The sequence below is a fragment of the Verruconis gallopava genome, assembly GCF_000836295.1.
Source record: "Verruconis gallopava strain CBS 43764 unplaced genomic scaffold supercont1.13, whole genome shotgun sequence".
In the NCBI taxonomy this organism is placed as follows: Eukaryota; Fungi; Ascomycota; class Dothideomycetes; order Venturiales; family Sympoventuriaceae; genus Verruconis; species Verruconis gallopava.
In genome coordinates this window covers 695,358-710,947 of record NW_015622149.1, presented here as the reverse complement: position 1 = coordinate 710,947, position 15,590 = coordinate 695,358, and the positions used below count along the sequence as shown (strand labels likewise).

The 15,590-nt window shown below is 47.7% G+C and overlaps 8 protein-coding genes across 9 annotated transcripts; 4 read left to right on the top strand and 4 right to left on the bottom strand.

Moving 5' to 3' along the window:
• The first annotated feature begins 150 nt into the window (after positions 1 to 150).
• On the top strand, positions 151 to 2,128 carry PV09_04721 (uncharacterized protein). The gene is made up of 4 exons (XM_016358123.1): positions 151 to 532; positions 588 to 996; positions 1,049 to 2,057; positions 2,118 to 2,128. Exons 1-3 carry the CDS (start codon positions 229 to 231, stop codon positions 1,755 to 1,757), a joined length of 1,422 nt encoding a protein of 473 aa, XP_016214325.1. The 5' UTR covers positions 151 to 228; the 3' UTR covers positions 1,758 to 2,057; positions 2,118 to 2,128.
• Positions 2,129 to 2,389: 261 nt separating this feature from the next.
• PV09_04720 (uncharacterized protein) lies at positions 2,390 to 3,350 on the top strand. The gene is made up of 2 exons (XM_016358122.1): positions 2,390 to 2,736; positions 2,793 to 3,350. The coding sequence occupies exon 2, from the start codon at positions 2,875 to 2,877 to the stop codon at positions 3,091 to 3,093; it is 219 nt and encodes a 72-aa protein (XP_016214324.1). The 5' UTR covers positions 2,390 to 2,736; positions 2,793 to 2,874; the 3' UTR covers positions 3,094 to 3,350.
• A 630-nt stretch (positions 3,351 to 3,980) lies between these two features.
• PV09_04719 (uncharacterized protein) lies at positions 3,981 to 4,425 on the top strand (the record flags this gene model as incomplete). Its single annotated transcript, XM_016358121.1, has 2 exons — positions 3,981 to 4,200; positions 4,388 to 4,425. The coding sequence occupies 2 exons, from the start codon at positions 3,981 to 3,983 to the stop codon at positions 4,423 to 4,425; spliced, it is 258 nt and encodes an 85-aa protein (XP_016214323.1).
• On the bottom strand, positions 4,376 to 6,017 carry PV09_04718 (uncharacterized protein; the record flags this gene model as incomplete). The annotated part of the gene is made up of 2 exons (XM_016358120.1): positions 4,376 to 5,369; positions 5,423 to 6,017. The coding sequence occupies 2 exons, from the start codon at positions 6,015 to 6,017 to the stop codon at positions 4,480 to 4,482; spliced, it is 1,485 nt and encodes a 494-aa protein (XP_016214322.1). The 3' UTR covers positions 4,376 to 4,479.
• Positions 6,018 to 6,750: 733 nt separating this feature from the next.
• PV09_04717 (uncharacterized protein) lies at positions 6,751 to 8,491 on the bottom strand (the record flags this gene model as incomplete). Its single annotated transcript, XM_016358119.1, has 2 exons — positions 6,751 to 8,192; positions 8,260 to 8,491. 2 exons carry the CDS (start codon positions 8,489 to 8,491, stop codon positions 6,751 to 6,753), a joined length of 1,674 nt encoding a protein of 557 aa, XP_016214321.1.
• A 226-nt stretch (positions 8,492 to 8,717) lies between these two features.
• PV09_04716 (uncharacterized protein) lies at positions 8,718 to 9,922 on the top strand. Its single transcript, XM_016358118.1, has 2 exons — positions 8,718 to 8,817; positions 8,947 to 9,922. The coding sequence occupies exon 2, from the start codon at positions 8,977 to 8,979 to the stop codon at positions 9,613 to 9,615; it is 639 nt and encodes a 212-aa protein (XP_016214320.1). The 5' UTR covers positions 8,718 to 8,817; positions 8,947 to 8,976; the 3' UTR covers positions 9,616 to 9,922.
• Positions 9,923 to 10,611: 689 nt separating this feature from the next.
• PV09_04715 lies at positions 10,612 to 12,722 on the bottom strand. 2 transcript variants are annotated; one of them, XM_016358117.1, is made up of 4 exons: positions 12,427 to 12,722; positions 11,816 to 12,320; positions 11,619 to 11,767; positions 10,612 to 11,507 (listed from the first exon to the last, which is right to left on the bottom strand). In XM_016358117.1, exons 1-4 carry the CDS (start codon positions 12,537 to 12,539, stop codon positions 10,688 to 10,690), a joined length of 1,587 nt encoding a protein of 528 aa, XP_016214319.1. In that variant the 5' UTR covers positions 12,540 to 12,722; the 3' UTR covers positions 10,612 to 10,687. The 2 variants fall into 2 exon arrangements, with proteins under 2 accessions (XP_016214319.1, XP_016214318.1); XM_016358116.1 differs by having other exon boundaries at positions 10,612 to 11,767.
• Positions 12,723 to 13,495: 773 nt separating this feature from the next.
• Positions 13,496 to 15,513, bottom strand: PV09_04714 (uncharacterized protein). Its single transcript, XM_016358115.1, has 3 exons — positions 15,041 to 15,513; positions 13,773 to 14,982; positions 13,496 to 13,717 (listed from the first exon to the last, which is right to left on the bottom strand). Exons 1-3 carry the CDS (start codon positions 15,405 to 15,407, stop codon positions 13,546 to 13,548), a joined length of 1,749 nt encoding a protein of 582 aa, XP_016214317.1. The 5' UTR covers positions 15,408 to 15,513; the 3' UTR covers positions 13,496 to 13,545.
• Positions 15,514 to 15,590: the final 77 nt, after the last annotated feature.

The following is a 15,590-nucleotide window of genomic DNA, read 5'->3' as shown; positions in this document are numbered from 1 at the left end:
CGACTTTGGAGAAAAAACGAAGAAAATTTCACGTTGCAAAGAGAAAAACTAGCTGGGTGGTGCAATAGACAAGGGGTCCCTATAGAAGACCCTCAAGCGCAAACCCGGAGCTAAGCTGTCTTTACTCCGAATACATTCCCGCCCCGTTCCTAGTACAAATCTTTGACATAAGCGACTTCGACTGGCACTTTGAAAAATGGTAGACGAGAAACCCGGGACGCTGCAGAGATGGAGTTTCCGTTTGTGGATAATTCAAATATCGATGCACGCACACGCAAGCAGATCCGCAGCCAGGTGATGAGAGGGAAAAACGTTGGGAAGAAAAAACAACGAGTCCAGCATGGCCGCGGAAAATTGGCCATTCTGACAGCTAAAAGCTTGGAACCCAGCGAGAAGAAGCCACTATCGTCGGGGCCTGACTGCAGCTCTTTGGGGCAGATGGTAGCGTTACCATCAAAGCATTGGAGTGACTTCGACAGCTTCAGCTACCCACGCGAGTTGAAGCCGTATATGCGAGCGATTCTGAACTCTTGTCAGCATAGCCTGTTTCGTATCTTTGGCATGTCCATCTTCTGATCCGTAACCAGTTCTTTCCACCGCTGGTGATGGTCTTTATCCAAGGGTATTTTGCAGAGAAGCAGCCCGCGCCCATCACGTATTCTTCGAACTCTTCGTATCAGATGAGACTTTTTTCCACTGCCTACTCGCAATCGCCGAGGGCCACCATCACATGCTAGTTGGGGATTTCAACGTATCATTCTTTACCTTGAAATGCCTCTCAAATACATATCGGGGAATCTCCAACGACCTCGCAAAGAACAGTGTTCCGACGTATGGCACCATCGCATCGGTGATGTCCCTTGTAATGCATGAGAGCTTATTTGGGGTGGTAAAAATTTCAAAGTTGCACCTTGAAGCTCTCGAAAAAATGATAAACCTCAAGGGAGGACTACATATTTTTGAACGTTATCCTGCTCTGTTGCATAAGATTTGCCGGTAGGTCGTCACAACTCCGTTTCGAGTTTGTTTGCTAACGCAGCAGCCATAGAAGCGACTTGAATTTTGCACTACGTACAGGCGCTCAACCACGTCTGTATCGAGATTCTTTCCCTCGTGACGAGGTAAAACACATCATGACTAACATAGACGCGAATCGTGCTGAAAGCTTCTTGGAAATTCGAGATGAGACCACTCGAGGAGTTTTCAATGATTGCATGAACATCTCATATATTTTGAACATTCACTATACAAAATCCATGCGACCAATCACGGCGAGTAGCAACGGACATGAAAATGAGATGTACAAGATGCACTCATTCTCCTTTCAAGAGTTCTTGATATCGGTTGGCTATCGTCTACTCCGCGCGCATCCACTCGAAACGCCGAATACTATGAACGTCTTCGACAAAGCTTGTTACCTCGCATTGCTCGCCTTCATCGTTTCAATATTGATCTACCCTGGCCCAAAACCCGAAAATCTATATCAACTTCTTTCTGACAAGCTCCGACATATCATTACGCAGCTGGACTCAAAAAATGATCCATTTAAGTTGTGGGTCTGCTGCATAGCAAGAATTTCCGTCATTCACAGCGGAAAAGACGGTATTATCGTGGATTCGATACTCGCGTCTTTACTTCAAAAGCTAAACATTGGGACAAGTGCTAAAGCAAGTGAGATACTTATGCAATTTCCATGGATACATTACTTCCATAACGAACCAAGCATTCAGGTCTTACATGGCATATGTATTCACTAAACAGAGCTTTATACTGATAACAAATCTAAAAGTAGCTATGGCGTCGCCAATCGCTTCACCCTAGTCTAACTTTTTTTGAGAGCCTTTTTTTGACTAGTTGTACGAAACTCATACTCCAATACCCCTCAACATCACAAAGAGGAAGTTTTTATGCGATATTGAAGACATCCTTTCCCTCTCCCTCTCAAATATATCAATCAAAGAATATTGGCAGTGGGTCTAGTTGGCCTTGGGAACTCTGGTTTTCTGCGCGAAGCATCAATTTTTCGATTTATGTTCTACTACATCATGAAGGATAAGGTGAGAGCCTTTGGATAATTCATTTCAACATGTCTAGATGTAGCTGATTGTGCTCCATAGCGAAGATGTGAACGATAAAATGACTTCCGTGCTAGTGCCTAGCTGCATTTGTCTCAATGAATTTCGCCTCGGCATCGGTCAAGGACACATGATAGTTGACGACTTCGACGATAATAATTCTCAGCTCACTTCGAAAATACGGAGATGATAATCCTCCTTGTTGCATTCTCATTTACGCGTTGAAGACTCGACTGAGTATCCTTTTGCAATAGCAATGCTGATCGTGCATTCAAGTTGCTCGCTTATTTTTTGGTACTTGGAACGGTCAAGATCGGGTAGAAGCATATTTTATTGGCAAATGACGCGCAAAGTCTGATCAAAAGAGCTAATGTTGCCTCGAGACTACTTAACTATAAGTGACCTTTCTGGCACGTGCCGTTCGGAGAAGCGCAGGAGTTAGGAGATGATTCGGGGACAAGGTTCGGGAAAGAGTCGGATACTGCTATTATGTACATCTCATTGATGGATCTCGATTGGAGTTAAAGGAGGAGATTCTCTCACTCTGGTAAGATCTAAGGAACCTTGATCTTGGGAAACCAAGTGCCCTCCAGCTTGACCACTCACCACCGATCTCACGCGGTGCCTCTCGCCGTACATGCGTCGTCACTCTTGAACGAAGGTGAGATTGCCCTACAGAGTAGCTGGTATTGGCCGCAACAAGCTTACATCTCTAAGGCCCCCGCTTCTTGACGCCTTCGAGCAACCGCAGCCTTGATTTTGAACTGAAGGTGTACCATATAGACCATCTGGCCGCAATATGATCATCGCACGTCGATTCTCCATCACCAATTTCGCAATTGCGACCTCAGCGCTCTGCTTCCAAGTCTTTGTGCTATACCCTTGGCACCAGAAGCTCGAAGACGAGTTCAAGGATCTGAGACGTGAATATCTTGAAAAGATACGCGAGAACGAACAGGCTCGGATAAGGGAATTGAAGGCAATACGGGATCTTCTCGGCAAAGCGCCTGAATTATAGAGCTTAGAATCCAGCTAGAAGCAGACAGATTAGAAGACATAGATAGGCGTCCTAAGACTACGGGAGCGTTCTACTAAGATAACTAGAGCCGTTTTGTCCTGACTTTGTGAGTGTGAAGTAGCAATGGTATCACCTGCACAGAATAGGCAGAGTGGCTGCACTTCTTCGCCTCGCTTGAGGATGCAAATGGACAAGATTTGCGACGCACTCAGATCTAAATATGCCAGAATAGCAATTTGAAAGGCAGTTCCAAAAAATCGTCAGTATGCGACGCCCTCCCTCCATGAGTTTGAAAGCAGTCAGCCCTTATGCATTAAGTGGACGTACTAATAAATATCTCCCTGACGTATCGCCGCGCCTTCTTATTGGTTCGCAACGTTTCAGCGCTGTCTTGAAACCGCAGCGAGGCAGCTCCAGCCCCTGTGGCTTGACGCTTGAGCCAATCACAGGCCTCCAAGCGCAAACTTGTATTGAAACTGAACAACGGGAGGTCGACTATCCCTTGACGGCCTTTCGCTTCACATATCGTGACATCGCCCCCCTCGTCTGTCTTTCTTGTGTGCCATTCATTATTCTGTTCACTTTTCAAGAGTCTCGTGGAGCGAGAGTACATCATTCGCCTTCGTCTATACCTGGTGATCTCCAGTCCTTTTTCAAGCTGCGCTTGAAGTCCTTCGCTTCTTTCACACAGAGCACAGCGCTCAGGTCCCGTTGAGTCAGGCGGAAAGATACCCTTAGACATCCTATTCGCGACAAAGAGATCACGCCGCCAAGAGCACGTCGCTCGTCACACATACACACGCACATAAACACTCTGTCCGTCTCTCTTGTACGCTGCCCAACCGTCCGGACTGAAGCACAATTCCAAACCTCTTCAGCGACGAACAATGGCTTGGGAATTCCTCAGCCCCATCCTCACTCCGAACGCTCTCGCCACTGTTCAGGCGAATCCAATCCTCCTTGCCTACCTTCTAGGCTGGATCGGTGCCCTCATTGCGCTCATCTCCGTTGCCGTCGCAATTCACATCCAGACTTCGAAGGCGTACAAGAAACCGAAGAAGACCGATGGAAAGGGGGGTGCACCACCAAAGCCAGCCGGCATTCAAGGTGTGTTGAGCTCGGTGAGAACCAAGCTGAGGATGTGAAAAGATCTTATTACGTTCAAGCAAGTCGAGAATTATACCACCACGCAAAGATTTGAGTGTACAGGAACTACGAAATATATATATATATATATATATGTGTGTGTGTGTGCCTTCTGAGGCGAATCATTCATACTATTCTTTATTCGTAGCCATTTTCTACGTGCGGCATGTCGATGGGAAAGGGTAAACGTGTATATGACGAACAATCGACTCATCCCACACCTCCAGTCAGCTTCGTCAATCATAGCTCCTCTATTACCCCCCTCATCCATTGCAAATGCCTCAGCGAAACTGCTGGTTGATATTCCGGGCCCATATGACCGCTATTGTAGGTTTCACCCCACAGCAGACCCCGCTCGATGTGGTACCGTCCAGCTTCACCGAGGCCGTCGATGTTGATAGGCGTATTTGGCTCTTGCTGGAATCCCATGTATCCGTTAAACGTCATGTTTTGAATGGCCATTAGCGTGCCGTTGGTTATGATGATCATGTCCAGATCGCCGTTGATAACAAGCGTCCTATTCGTGGCCTCGATCACTTGCGGTAAGACTTTTATGATAGAATCCAACGACAAATCGCCTTCGCCCTCTGGACCGCCTCGCCCAACGAAGACAGGGGAGTTGCTGCACTCTGTCCACTGCACGTCGGAGGGCGCATGTAGTGCCTCCTTCACATCGTCTCGGTTGAAGTAGTTAGTTTTACCATTAGAGGAGTCGAACATGTTGTCGACCATAGGATCTTGTGGTGTAGGACATGTCTGGTTGACCTCGTAGATGTTGAAGCATTGATTTATCTGTTGTGCTTGATTTGCTGCTGTGTTAAAGATGTCGCAGTTACTCTTCGTCCGCACGTTTGGTTGCACACCAGCTGGGGGAAAGGCATAGTATTTCTCCTGAAAGTCTTTGTAACCACAAGAAACGTGCATGGACTCGAGCTGGGACATGAAGTCGTTATCAAATTGGAAGATGTCGGCGTGCGCCCTGACAAAGTCGTAGGTTGGAACCTGTTCCTGAACATAATCAAACTGACCAATACATGGGTCATACACCATAGCGCCCCTCAGGTCGAAATGCGTTGGGTCTTGCTGGTTCAAGATTGCGGCCGAGATGTAGGGCACATATCTTCCAGCGTCTGAAAACGCGTCAATCAATGCCCAGGACTTGATCGATGCTATGAGTTCTTACATGATTCTCCAGTCACGTAGATCTTGAAATTGCTGATTCCAAACGTGGTCTGAAAGTTCTTAAAGAAGTTGATAAAATCTTGAGCAATGTCCTCCTCTGAAGTGGCGGTCGCAACACCCTGTGTGTAGCCAGTTCCCACGGGCTGCTCCACCCATAGCATGTTCGTCTCCTTAACCCAGGAGTATGGATTCTCGCTCGGTGTGACGTCACCTGCTTGCCACAGAAATAATCCATTTTCCTGGAAGAATCCTTCCAAACTCGAGCAGCCCGGACCCCCGTTTAACCATACCGTGAGCTCGTCAACCGGCTCACCAGTAGTGGGCTGAAAAATGAAAAACAATTCGCGGGATGAATCACCAGTGACAATGGGCATTAGTCCTGAGTACATCTCCCCGAGATTGAAAGGTACATCGGGCAGGCTCTTTACTTGGAAAGGCTGGGTGTTGCCGTTGAGAAATCGGAACGTCGAGTTGTCCACTTGCCTCCTATTGACTTCAACCTCATGAGCAATCTGACCGAGAGCAGAAGACAGTGGAATTGCGCTGGCCAGCGAAGCGCCGAGCGCAGCAACTCGAAGGCATGAACGGAAAATCATAATAACGAACTAGCAAAAGGGCTGGAATGAGATGGAGCTGGAAATGAAGAACAAGCACAACGAATTCGCTCGTTTATAGTACGTTCCACGCGATCTACATTGCTTGGCTCTTATCGGTGCAGTCATACTACCATGGATGTTAGTCCCATGCCAAAGGGAACCAAGCTCTTTTAAGCAGGTGAACTATCGTGGATCAAGATTGTCCGGCAAGGCCAGTACATATGCGCCTGCACTAATGTAGCGTTGGGTAGCAGCAGACAGGCATTACAGGCTCATCTGTGGTATCAGCATCCAGATTGTCATCGGGCACTGAAGGGATTAGTGGTCACGGGAGCCTCCACTCTATATGGAAGTTCGCGTCGTGAATGGTCGGCGCTTTGGAATTGTTGTTTGAGGAGGCGCAAGGCTTGATTGGCTAGAATGGAAAAGGTCTTGCCAAATTCGTGCTAGTGCTCTTTGAGTGACAAAGTCGTCGGCCCAACAGCCAGCGCATCAGTTAAACCATCTTAGAAGCTTTCTGGAAGGTTTGATCAAATGTTGTAGAGGTATCCTTATTTGCCCCCAACTTCTTCCCGCAAGATACAACTCCCACCCATGTATATCCTTGTGACGTGCGTCTTAGCCGGGATTCTAGTCAAGCTCTAGCCGCGGCCCAGTCCACATGCGCTCCACCGCCGCTCGCGAAACCAGCGACCTAACAAGCGCTGTAAAGCGCAATCTGCCTCATGTGTACTCATTTCCGGGCAAGATTTGTATGCAGAGTGTGTTCTCGCATCCCCAGGCTCAGGGTAATGCCAACCACGACCAGCCCCAAAGACGTGTACCAAACGGCCCGTAACGCGAGCATGTAACTGTCTATCGCGCCGTCGTAGTATTGCGGCGGAAGTTTATGTATTTCTTCGATGCTGTCTCGTAATCTAGCAATGATATCCCTCGCCATGGGGTCGTCTCTGAACCGTTCCCAAAGCTCACGCTTCAAAACATTTTGAAAAACTGCAGAGGCGACGGTGATTCCTATCGTGGATCCAGTTGAGCGGAAAGCATAGGATGCAGAGGTGATGACAGCTTGATGTTTGTGCTCTACCGCTGCAATCAGTGCCAGCAGCGTGACTGTGAGCATGCCTCCATAACCAAGGCCACCCAGCAACAATGCGATGTACGTTGGCATTTCCTGCATATTGCGGTTAAACAATGCCGCGATAATGATTGCAGATGCGAGCAAGAGACCTTCAATAAAAACATTAAGAGCGTAGTAACGCCCTGTAGCTCGCATTATCAATCCTGCTCCTAGCGATCCTATGGAAGCACCCACGGACTGCGGGATAATCTTGAGCCCCGCCTGGGTTGTGCTATATCCAAGGACCTGGAAATAAATAGGAACATAGTACAGGAAAATAAACGTCGCCATCGTGATGAACCAATTGGTCAGACATGCCGATGCAACAGTGCGGTCGAGCAGTAGGTGCACTGGTATAATAGGCTCGCTCGCAACCCGGGCTTCAATGATGATGAACAAGACCAGAAATGCAATGGACAGAGGTACGCAAGCAAGGACAAGAGGATGAGACCAAGGCACAGTGTTTCCACCGGAGTTAAGGCCAAGGAGCAGAAGCACTAAAGACAAGACGAGGGTGATGGCGCCAGGAAAGTCGATTCTCCTTATCCTGGACAGCTCCTTTTCCTTGACCGGAATCTTCACGGTAGTAGCAACCAGCATAGCAGACACGGCGATGAGAGGTAACTGAATGAGAAACGCAAGGCGCCAGCCCTTTGCGTCGTTTATCCACCCTCCATAAACTCCTCCAAGGCCGGCACCCGTTCCGTAGCAAATATTTCCAATGCCCTGGATGAGGCCGCGCTTGCGCAAAGGCACAAGATCAGAGGCAACAAAGGTCGAAATGGACATGAGCCCACCACCGCCCATGCCGGCCACCACTCGACCAAGAATCATGACCCATTGCTTCTTTGCTAGGCCACATATCAAATTGCCGGCAAAAAACAACACGTTTGAAAGCACAAGCCCTGCACGTCTTCCAAAGATGTCTGTCAGTTTGCCACTCAAAGGCTGCAATGCAGCGTTTGCGATCAGGTAGGATGTCGCAATCCAGGAGACGAGAGTGAAAGAATTGAAGGAGTCAGAGATGGGCGCCGATAGCGTTGCGATTATAGTGGAGTCTGAAAATCGATGTTAGCTACACCCAAGTAATCCCGCAGCCATGAATGTGGATGTTGACAAACGTACCCAGCGCCCCTAGAAACACGCCGAGGTAGCAGCTGGCCAGAATAATGACCAGCTTGCTTCCCTTTGCCTCCTGCGCAATCATCACCTCCTCTTGTTGCACTTCTGCATCCTGCGCTGCGCGTTGTTGCTGCACTGCGCCATCGTCAATCGGCTCTGGTAGCACTTCTTGCAACAACGGAGTCTCCTCGTTAGCACGGCTGGAGACCGAATCCATTCTTCCTCGTCTTGCCATCTTTTCTTGCCTTCGCTTGTTGATTCACGAGTCCTAATATGCTAGCATTGTAGAGGGACTTGGCCTGCTACGCGCCGGTAAGATTCGAAAGAGAATTTGGCGCAGAAGATTTCCCCTCAGCTACGCAAAGCTCGAGCAAGATACGCAGTTCCTAGACTAACTTCATTAGCGTCAACCGTCGAAACCTTCCCGCTTTTAGGCGCCGACGTTTGTTAGTCTGCATTCCACTCTATGCCCACGGCCGCAAAATCGTCTGACGGAAGAAATACACCGTAACGGAAGGTGTAGATAAGATGGCAAGGCAGAGAAATTTTCTGCCTTAAAGAGTTAAGTCATTTGTGGCATGCGAGTCAGAAAGAGATTTTCTCAAACAAAAAATCATTTTGAAAAGGCTTCTCTTTTGACACCTCGTATCCATCCGCCATTTATCGCATCAAAATCTCACTTTTTGTCAGGGCATCCAGAAAGCGCAATAATTTGGCATCATGGACGCGATCATTGAAAAGTCTGTCGCATATGTAAAGGACTTCATGTCCCGTTATGATGCATCCCATGACTTCTCCCACGTGCAGCGAGTTTTGCAGATTGCTAAAACTATTGAGGCGGCTGAGCGGAAGAATAACCCTACGCTTCCCATCGATACGTCCGTGATCACCCTGGCGGCGCTTTTGCATGATGTTGGAGACAGAAAGTACCTCAAGCCAGGCGAGGAAGCGAGCGTCATGGTCTCGACATTTCTCTCCAGCATTGGTTGTCCGCAGCATGTAGCCGATAAGGTTCAGCTCATCTGCACGAACGTATCGTACAGTAACGAGATACGTAATGAAGCCAAGGTCGCGAAGCTCTGCGAGGCTATCCCGGAGCTGCGTATCGTTCAGGACGCTGACCGCATTGACGCGATTGGCGCTGTAGGTCTTGCGCGAATGTTTGTGTTTACTGGCGCAAAGCAGCATGAACGAGGTTTCAGTGTGGAGCACGTATACGAGAAGTTGCTTCATATTGAGAAGCGGATGAAGACCAAGACAGGGATCTCCATGGCAAAGGAGAGGACGGCCCGGATGGAGACATTTCTCAGCTGGTGGGATGACGAGATTTGTGGATTAGGCAAGGAGAAAGGACACTAGTTCATTCACACCGTCCGTATTGTTAGATCAGGTCGTGCCTTGTAATTCTTCTCCGCTCCAGGACTTCTCTGTGCAAGCGATGAGAAGCTATACCAACGGATCAAACTTAGCTCTCCAGTGGAGTCTAAATGAAAGGAAAACGAGAGAACAGAGATCATTGCGATGCTTGCTCGAATAGCTTTGAGCCAAAGCGAGTATATCGTCAATTCCCTCATTGACACTGTTTTTTTTTCGGGCGCTACTAGACTACTCGGTTGTGATAGTACCTATGAAATATTAGACCTTGAAATATAGCTTCGTGCATTCACAAGAGGACCATAGAAGACACTTCATGTTGGCGGAACTCGTGTGAAGAGTGCCATTAATAATAGGGAGAGTGAGATTTTGCGATAAATATTGAGTTTGAAGGAGGTTGTGAAATGGTACCCATTCACATCTGGTTAGTTCGGCCATGTTGATCCCCAAAGGCCAATAGCTCTGAAATATCCTATCCTACTATAAACTCATATACATAGGTATATTAACTTTGAATATTTGTAAATTTCAAAGTGGAGATGTGCTGAAGATATTTGAGAAGGTTAAGTTTGCTGAAAAGATGTGAATAAGAGGCTCCAAATAAGCACAGCTCTATGGAACTGCATTGTTTGTATCCTCATCATTTGATAAACCTTGGTCTTATTGAGATGAAAAGCTCCAATGATCGAACTTGAAGCAGCATACCAGGGAATAGAAACCCATTTGGGCGTAAGATATAGGATCCTTACATAGCACTTGCTGAATTGCTAGTGTCAAAGCCAAGGTGTTCCTTGGTTTTCACCACTTAGTGTGGAAGATATACAAGCTGTAATTTTCCAAAGTCTTTACATAACAGCTTACATCAAGGTGATTCAAGTTAGGTAGCCTCTGAAAGGGAAATGGTGCTTTTTTCGTGTCCGATACCTTGCCAATCGCGAAAATGATGGAATCAGCTCTAGGAGAAGGGACTGCATTAGTAGCACTCGACTGATCTGATATTTGATGAACATTAGAAACGGAGCTTCCGTTATAATGATACTATTGTTTTTCTTTGTCCCTAGTCCATGTTCCAGCAAATTCTGCGTCTCACCTCAACAAGCGTGTCGCCGACAGGGCTCTTTGGTATTGAGTATGTAAGCTCGGCGACTCTGCTCGTTGCTCCAAATTTGATGCCGATGCTTCGCACTCGTTTCCAGATTGGAATATCGTCCGCTGGTGCATCACGTAGAGCTGCATCGTATAGATTCTCCGATCCCCTCTCAATCTCGTCTATCTGTTCGCCTATTGTTACCACCATTGGAGCATCCCACATTGCTTCTCTTCGAGGATATGCTCTTAGTAATTGAATGGCTTTTTGTCGGATGCGGGCCGCTCGTGCTTTCCAAATTGTGTGGAATGTAGCAGCGACTATGCCATTCCCCAACTGAAATCCACAATACGCGTCAGTCTTCTTCATGTCACATTGTGGATCGCCAAACTGGTCACTGCTAGCCGCTATTCGGCATAATTCCAATATGCGATCAAACCGATTCAGATGTTTATCCCATACGCTTTCGTCAGTACACCAAATTGTCTCCACAGTCTGGAGGATGAGAAGCGCATATGTTTCAAGCCGAGCAATATCCCCCCTCTGACACGAAGATAAGGGTACTAATTGCGAATAGTAACCTTCCACAAGCTTCTTGAACTTATCAAGCCATACAGTGACGTCGTGTTTGTATACATCACACTCGCGACTCAGTGATTCCGAATACTCAGCAATAGCACGAAATCGTGGAGTAAACTCTGTATGCAGTTTATCCATAAGACTGTGCCAGTAGTATCCGAGCTCTGTGCGAGCTTCTTCAAGGGAGACGAAATTGCAAAACGTAGCGGGCCTGTGAGCTGCAGTCAATGGCATCGTCTCAGGATCGAAAAGGCTCATTACAGGAAGCGGATAAGCCGGAAAATGATCGAGCGTTAGCTCACACATTTGAATTTCAACTTGCCTCAGACTTTGCTCGAGGGAACTCATTGGAATCAGAGCCTTCTCTTGTTCTCCAGAATTACCAGCTCGTATTTGTCTACGATACTCTTGAAACATAGAAATTCCACTTTTAACGTGGCTCACGGCTTTTCCATGTTCGTGTCGCAGCATCTCCCTTGAGTTAGCTACAAGCTCCGAACAGAGTTTACGGCACCATACCTCGAACGCCATAAACATGATGGATGCAGAAATCATGATGTCCAGCGAAGGGGGGTTGCCGTTCTCATCGGGATGAGTCAACGCTCGGATCGCTCGATTATATTGTCCAAAAGTCCACTCTATCTTTGATTGGTGCACACCTGCACCCAAATTCTTTTGCCAATGAGCTTCGTGAGCTGAGCCAACAGCTATGGCCGCATGCCACATCGCGGGCGAGTACATGGCGGCTCTTGGGATCGCCTTGAGCCAAAGCTCCCTGCCCCACACTTCGGCAAGCTTTTTGGTACTCTCTTTTTCGAAAAAGTGGAAACTATGGATAGCGTGTTTATTTGACGCGATCCTTGGATTTGCGGATGGCTTGATCATGGCTCCAGTAGAAAAGAGCTTGACGACCTCCCATGGTTTTGCACTGGCAAAGATTGATGGATAACCCTCACACTCTCTTCTGGCTCTCAGACACCGCATACACAAGGGCTTCGTTTCATCGCACTTAACACGGCGCAAGCTATCAAGAGGTCAGTGACTGTCCCAAAGAAGATACTTATACGGGACGCATGCGACAAGAAAGCTTGATTTACAGTCCCGAAAAGCACACGCAGGACTGGACTTGCCGACATGTTATACAGCCCGTCTTGCTTCTAGGACCACCTGTTCGTGTTCTTTTTGTCCTCACATTCACACAATCGCTATCATTAAAGCCTTCGTTGAAATTATCTTCAGTCATGGCGAGAGATGCAGAGGCTCATGTTCGAAAGCTCGCTCATCGCAAAATAAGAACACTCGGCAGATTGCGAATTGAATATGATTCAACTTCGTTTGCAATTCCCAGGTCATGAACAGGGGACGTCGTCATGTCGAATGCCAACCGACATGTTCTGCTACGTGTTCGGTGGCTTGTGTATCGAAGTAAGATACTTCCCAAAATAGGCAAAAAGACGAGCTTACAGTACTAGAACTAGTGCACGCCTTGAAACCTGAGGCCAAATAGCCAGCAGGAGAGCTTTCTCCTCATTGCTGGCAACGGCACAGCAAATGTACAATCAGTGGATTTTCCAATATACCATCTGCTTGCTCGTATCGTAAGTCTAAAAGAACTGCGACGTCACTGATTTCGTAACAAATTTCTTAGTTCTATGATTTGGCGAGGAAAGGAATTGTCCATCATCGCATATCTAGGTCCACCGTGAGCCGTACATTAAACTATACGAAGACATACTATCTACACGCACACAATTCATAGGATATTCGCACGGCCTATGATATAGGATCACAATCAAATAGCTTGCATAGGATTCGAGTACGAATTTGCCCCCCTGTAATTACTGCGGAGTGGGTTGGTGTAGTTCTATCCACCCCTGTTGCTCTGCATTTATTACTGTACAAGTACTAAAGTCTGAGCCTATATTACCTGAGAGCAAGTAAGCAAGCAACCAAGGTATCAATCAAAAGGACAGAGCTGACGAGAAGCATATCTTCGCGGCGCAATCTCAAACCTTCAGTTTGTTCAAGAGATATGGGCATTGAAAAATGCTTGAATCATAATCGAGGGTGGATCTAAATGATACCGTCATTATTACTGCACAAAGCAACACTAGTTACATGATACCAATTGTTACTTCGAAAACTCTCCCATTCACAAGATTTCAAATCAGGCGAGCACGCAATGTTTTCGAACTAATATCTGCTTCACTTTAGGAACACCGCAAGTCTGCTTTATTATCGGTATATAATTAGTAGAATACAGGGTTAATCTTGCCATTCGCCCTATCCATGATTCTGATCGGCATCAAGGTGTCGTATACATGTCTTATCCACGTGCACAAAATATGTCTAGTATCAGCCGGATCTACAATCTCCTCCACCCCGAATGCGTTGGCAGTACGCACGGGGTTTTGCAGTCGCCTGACAAGCAGTGTTAGCAGAAGCACAAAATACAAGAAGCTTAGAGTTTTCTCACTTGTATAATTCCATCAACTCGTCATACCTCGCCTTCCTGGCCTCTGGTCCTTTTTCCTTCTCAATTTGCTTCAGTTCATATGCATGTCCTACTTCAACGCCGCCAGCTAGTGGAAGCGAGCCCCATTCCCCTGACGGCCATGCGACCATCGTTCTCGGCTCCCTTGCGGCAATCATGATTTGACCAGCCACGCCGTACGCTTTCCTTGTGACCACATTGAAAACAGGCATCGTTGTCCCGCAGTATGCTCCAGTAAGGTTCACTCCATGCCTCATTGTTGCCTCACGCTCAGCTTTGGTGCCGATTGCGAAGCCGGGGACGTCAATAAATTGGATTAGCGGAATGTTGAAAACATCTAGGAACTTGAGATGTCGCGTAAGCTTCTGCGAGCCGGGCGTGTCGAGTGCTCCGCCGTTGACCTCGCTATTATTGATGATCACGCCAACGGGGCGACCTGCCAGTCTGGCCAGGCCACATATCGCTGTTCTACCCCATAGAGCGCCGATTTCGAACCACGAGCCTTTGTCTACAATCTCGAGGAGCTTGTGCGCAGGAAACATGCGTTCCCGTCGCCTTGGAATCAGAGTACGCATTGACGGAGTAGACCTGTCATCTGGATCGTCGCATGGGATAATCGGAGGCGCCTCTAATCCATGGTTTGGAAGATATTGGATGATGTTCCGAATCTGCTCATAACAGGCTGCCTCGTTGGGAGCAATGTTGTCAATTGTACCATTAGTGCAGTGCATCATAGGCCCACCCAGATCCGTAAAGGCGAGGCCCTCTTCGAAGGTGGCATTGGCCACGACATTTGGTCCAGCATTGAAAAGACTCCCTATGTCTGCGGCCATAACGCTGAAATGGCATGCTACAACTCGTGCTGCCCCCAGTCCAATCGCCGGACCTACTACAGCACCTAGGTTAGGAATTCCAGCGTTGAGCTGCTTGCAAACGACGTTAAAATTTCTAATGGCCGGAAGATATGACCATCCTTCTTTCTCGATTGTGGTAACCGATCCTCCACCAGACGAGCCGTCAACTAACTTGACGATAGGAACCTTTTGTGCAAGAGCAAAATCCTCAATGAAGAGAGTCTTTGCGTAGAGAGCGCCATCGGCATGACCAGCACGTAAGGAAAAGTCATCGACAGTAAAGACTATTCTCCGTCCCTTCAGCGTGCCAAAACCTTGAACGTTATTCGAGGGCACATCTGCGCCACGTTAGTCGCCCATCTTCAATCAAGAGCCTGTTCCAGTGCACCAACTGACAATCTGTCGGTTCCTCTCTCGCGTAGCCCACTTTCTTCCATTTGACCTCTCCACTGACACTGCCAACCTCCTTGAAGCTCCCTGGATCAAGGAGCGCATCCACTCGTTCGCGAACCCATAATTTTCCAGCTTGCTTTTGCCGGATGTAGCCCCTGCTTTGAGTAGGTGGTGTCGCAGCAATCCTTTGCAATGTCTTGATTTGGCCCAAAATATCTGAGTAGTCTGCAGGTAATTCATCATCACCGCTGCGATCCTTCTTCCGACGTTGACGTGTCTTCACCTCTCCACGTTCAGAGGATCTTTGGACATGTGACTGAACCTGCGACAAGCGGGCCTGTGCCTTCGCAGTTGAATCGTCCGAAGGCATGTTCACAGCATCAAATGGTAAGATAAGTTGCTAGCGCGTTGTTGCGCGTCAATTGCATATTTCACGTCTGTATTTCTAGAATTTTGGCCGACATGCATAGGCTGCATGACGAGTCTTGATGCCGAGGATGTCCAGGCACTGCTTTACCCCACGTTAGGTAAACCAGCAGAACCCCAGGACCGA

Excerpts from the sequence above, each read along its gene's own strand:
- PV09_04716 (XM_016358118.1), top strand. The coding sequence starts at position 8,977 with ATGGACGCGATCATTGAAAAGTCTGTCGCATATGTAAAGGACTTCATG.
- PV09_04715 (XM_016358116.1), bottom strand. The coding sequence starts at position 12,539 with ATGACTGAAGATAATTTCAACGAAGGCTTTAATGATAGCGATTGTGTG. Across the intron at positions 12,321-12,426 it reads ACGGGCTGTATAACATGTCG|CTTGCGCCGTGTTAAGTGCG; the intron begins GCAAGTCCAGTC and ends ACCTCTTGATAG. Across the intron at positions 11,768-11,815 it reads TCATGTTTATGGCGTTCGAG|ATGCTGCGACACGAACATGG; the intron begins GTATGGTGCCGT and ends AACTCAAGGGAG.
- PV09_04714 (XM_016358115.1), bottom strand. The coding sequence starts at position 15,407 with ATGCCTTCGGACGATTCAACTGCGAAGGCACAGGCCCGCTTGTCGCAG. Across the intron at positions 14,983-15,040 it reads GAGAGAGGAACCGACAGATT|ATGTGCCCTCGAATAACGTT; the intron begins GTCAGTTGGTGC and ends AACGTGGCGCAG. Across the intron at positions 13,718-13,772 it reads GAGTTGATGGAATTATACAA|GCGACTGCAAAACCCCGTGC; the intron begins GTGAGAAAACTC and ends ACTGCTTGTCAG.
- PV09_04721 (XM_016358123.1), top strand. The coding sequence starts at position 229 with ATGGAGTTTCCGTTTGTGGATAATTCAAATATCGATGCACGCACACGC. Across the intron at positions 533-587 it reads GCGAGCGATTCTGAACTCTT|TTCTTTCCACCGCTGGTGAT; the intron begins GTCAGCATAGCC and ends ATCCGTAACCAG. Across the intron at positions 997-1,048 it reads CTGTTGCATAAGATTTGCCG|AAGCGACTTGAATTTTGCAC; the intron begins GTAGGTCGTCAC and ends CAGCAGCCATAG.
- PV09_04720 (XM_016358122.1), top strand. The coding sequence starts at position 2,875 with ATGATCATCGCACGTCGATTCTCCATCACCAATTTCGCAATTGCGACC.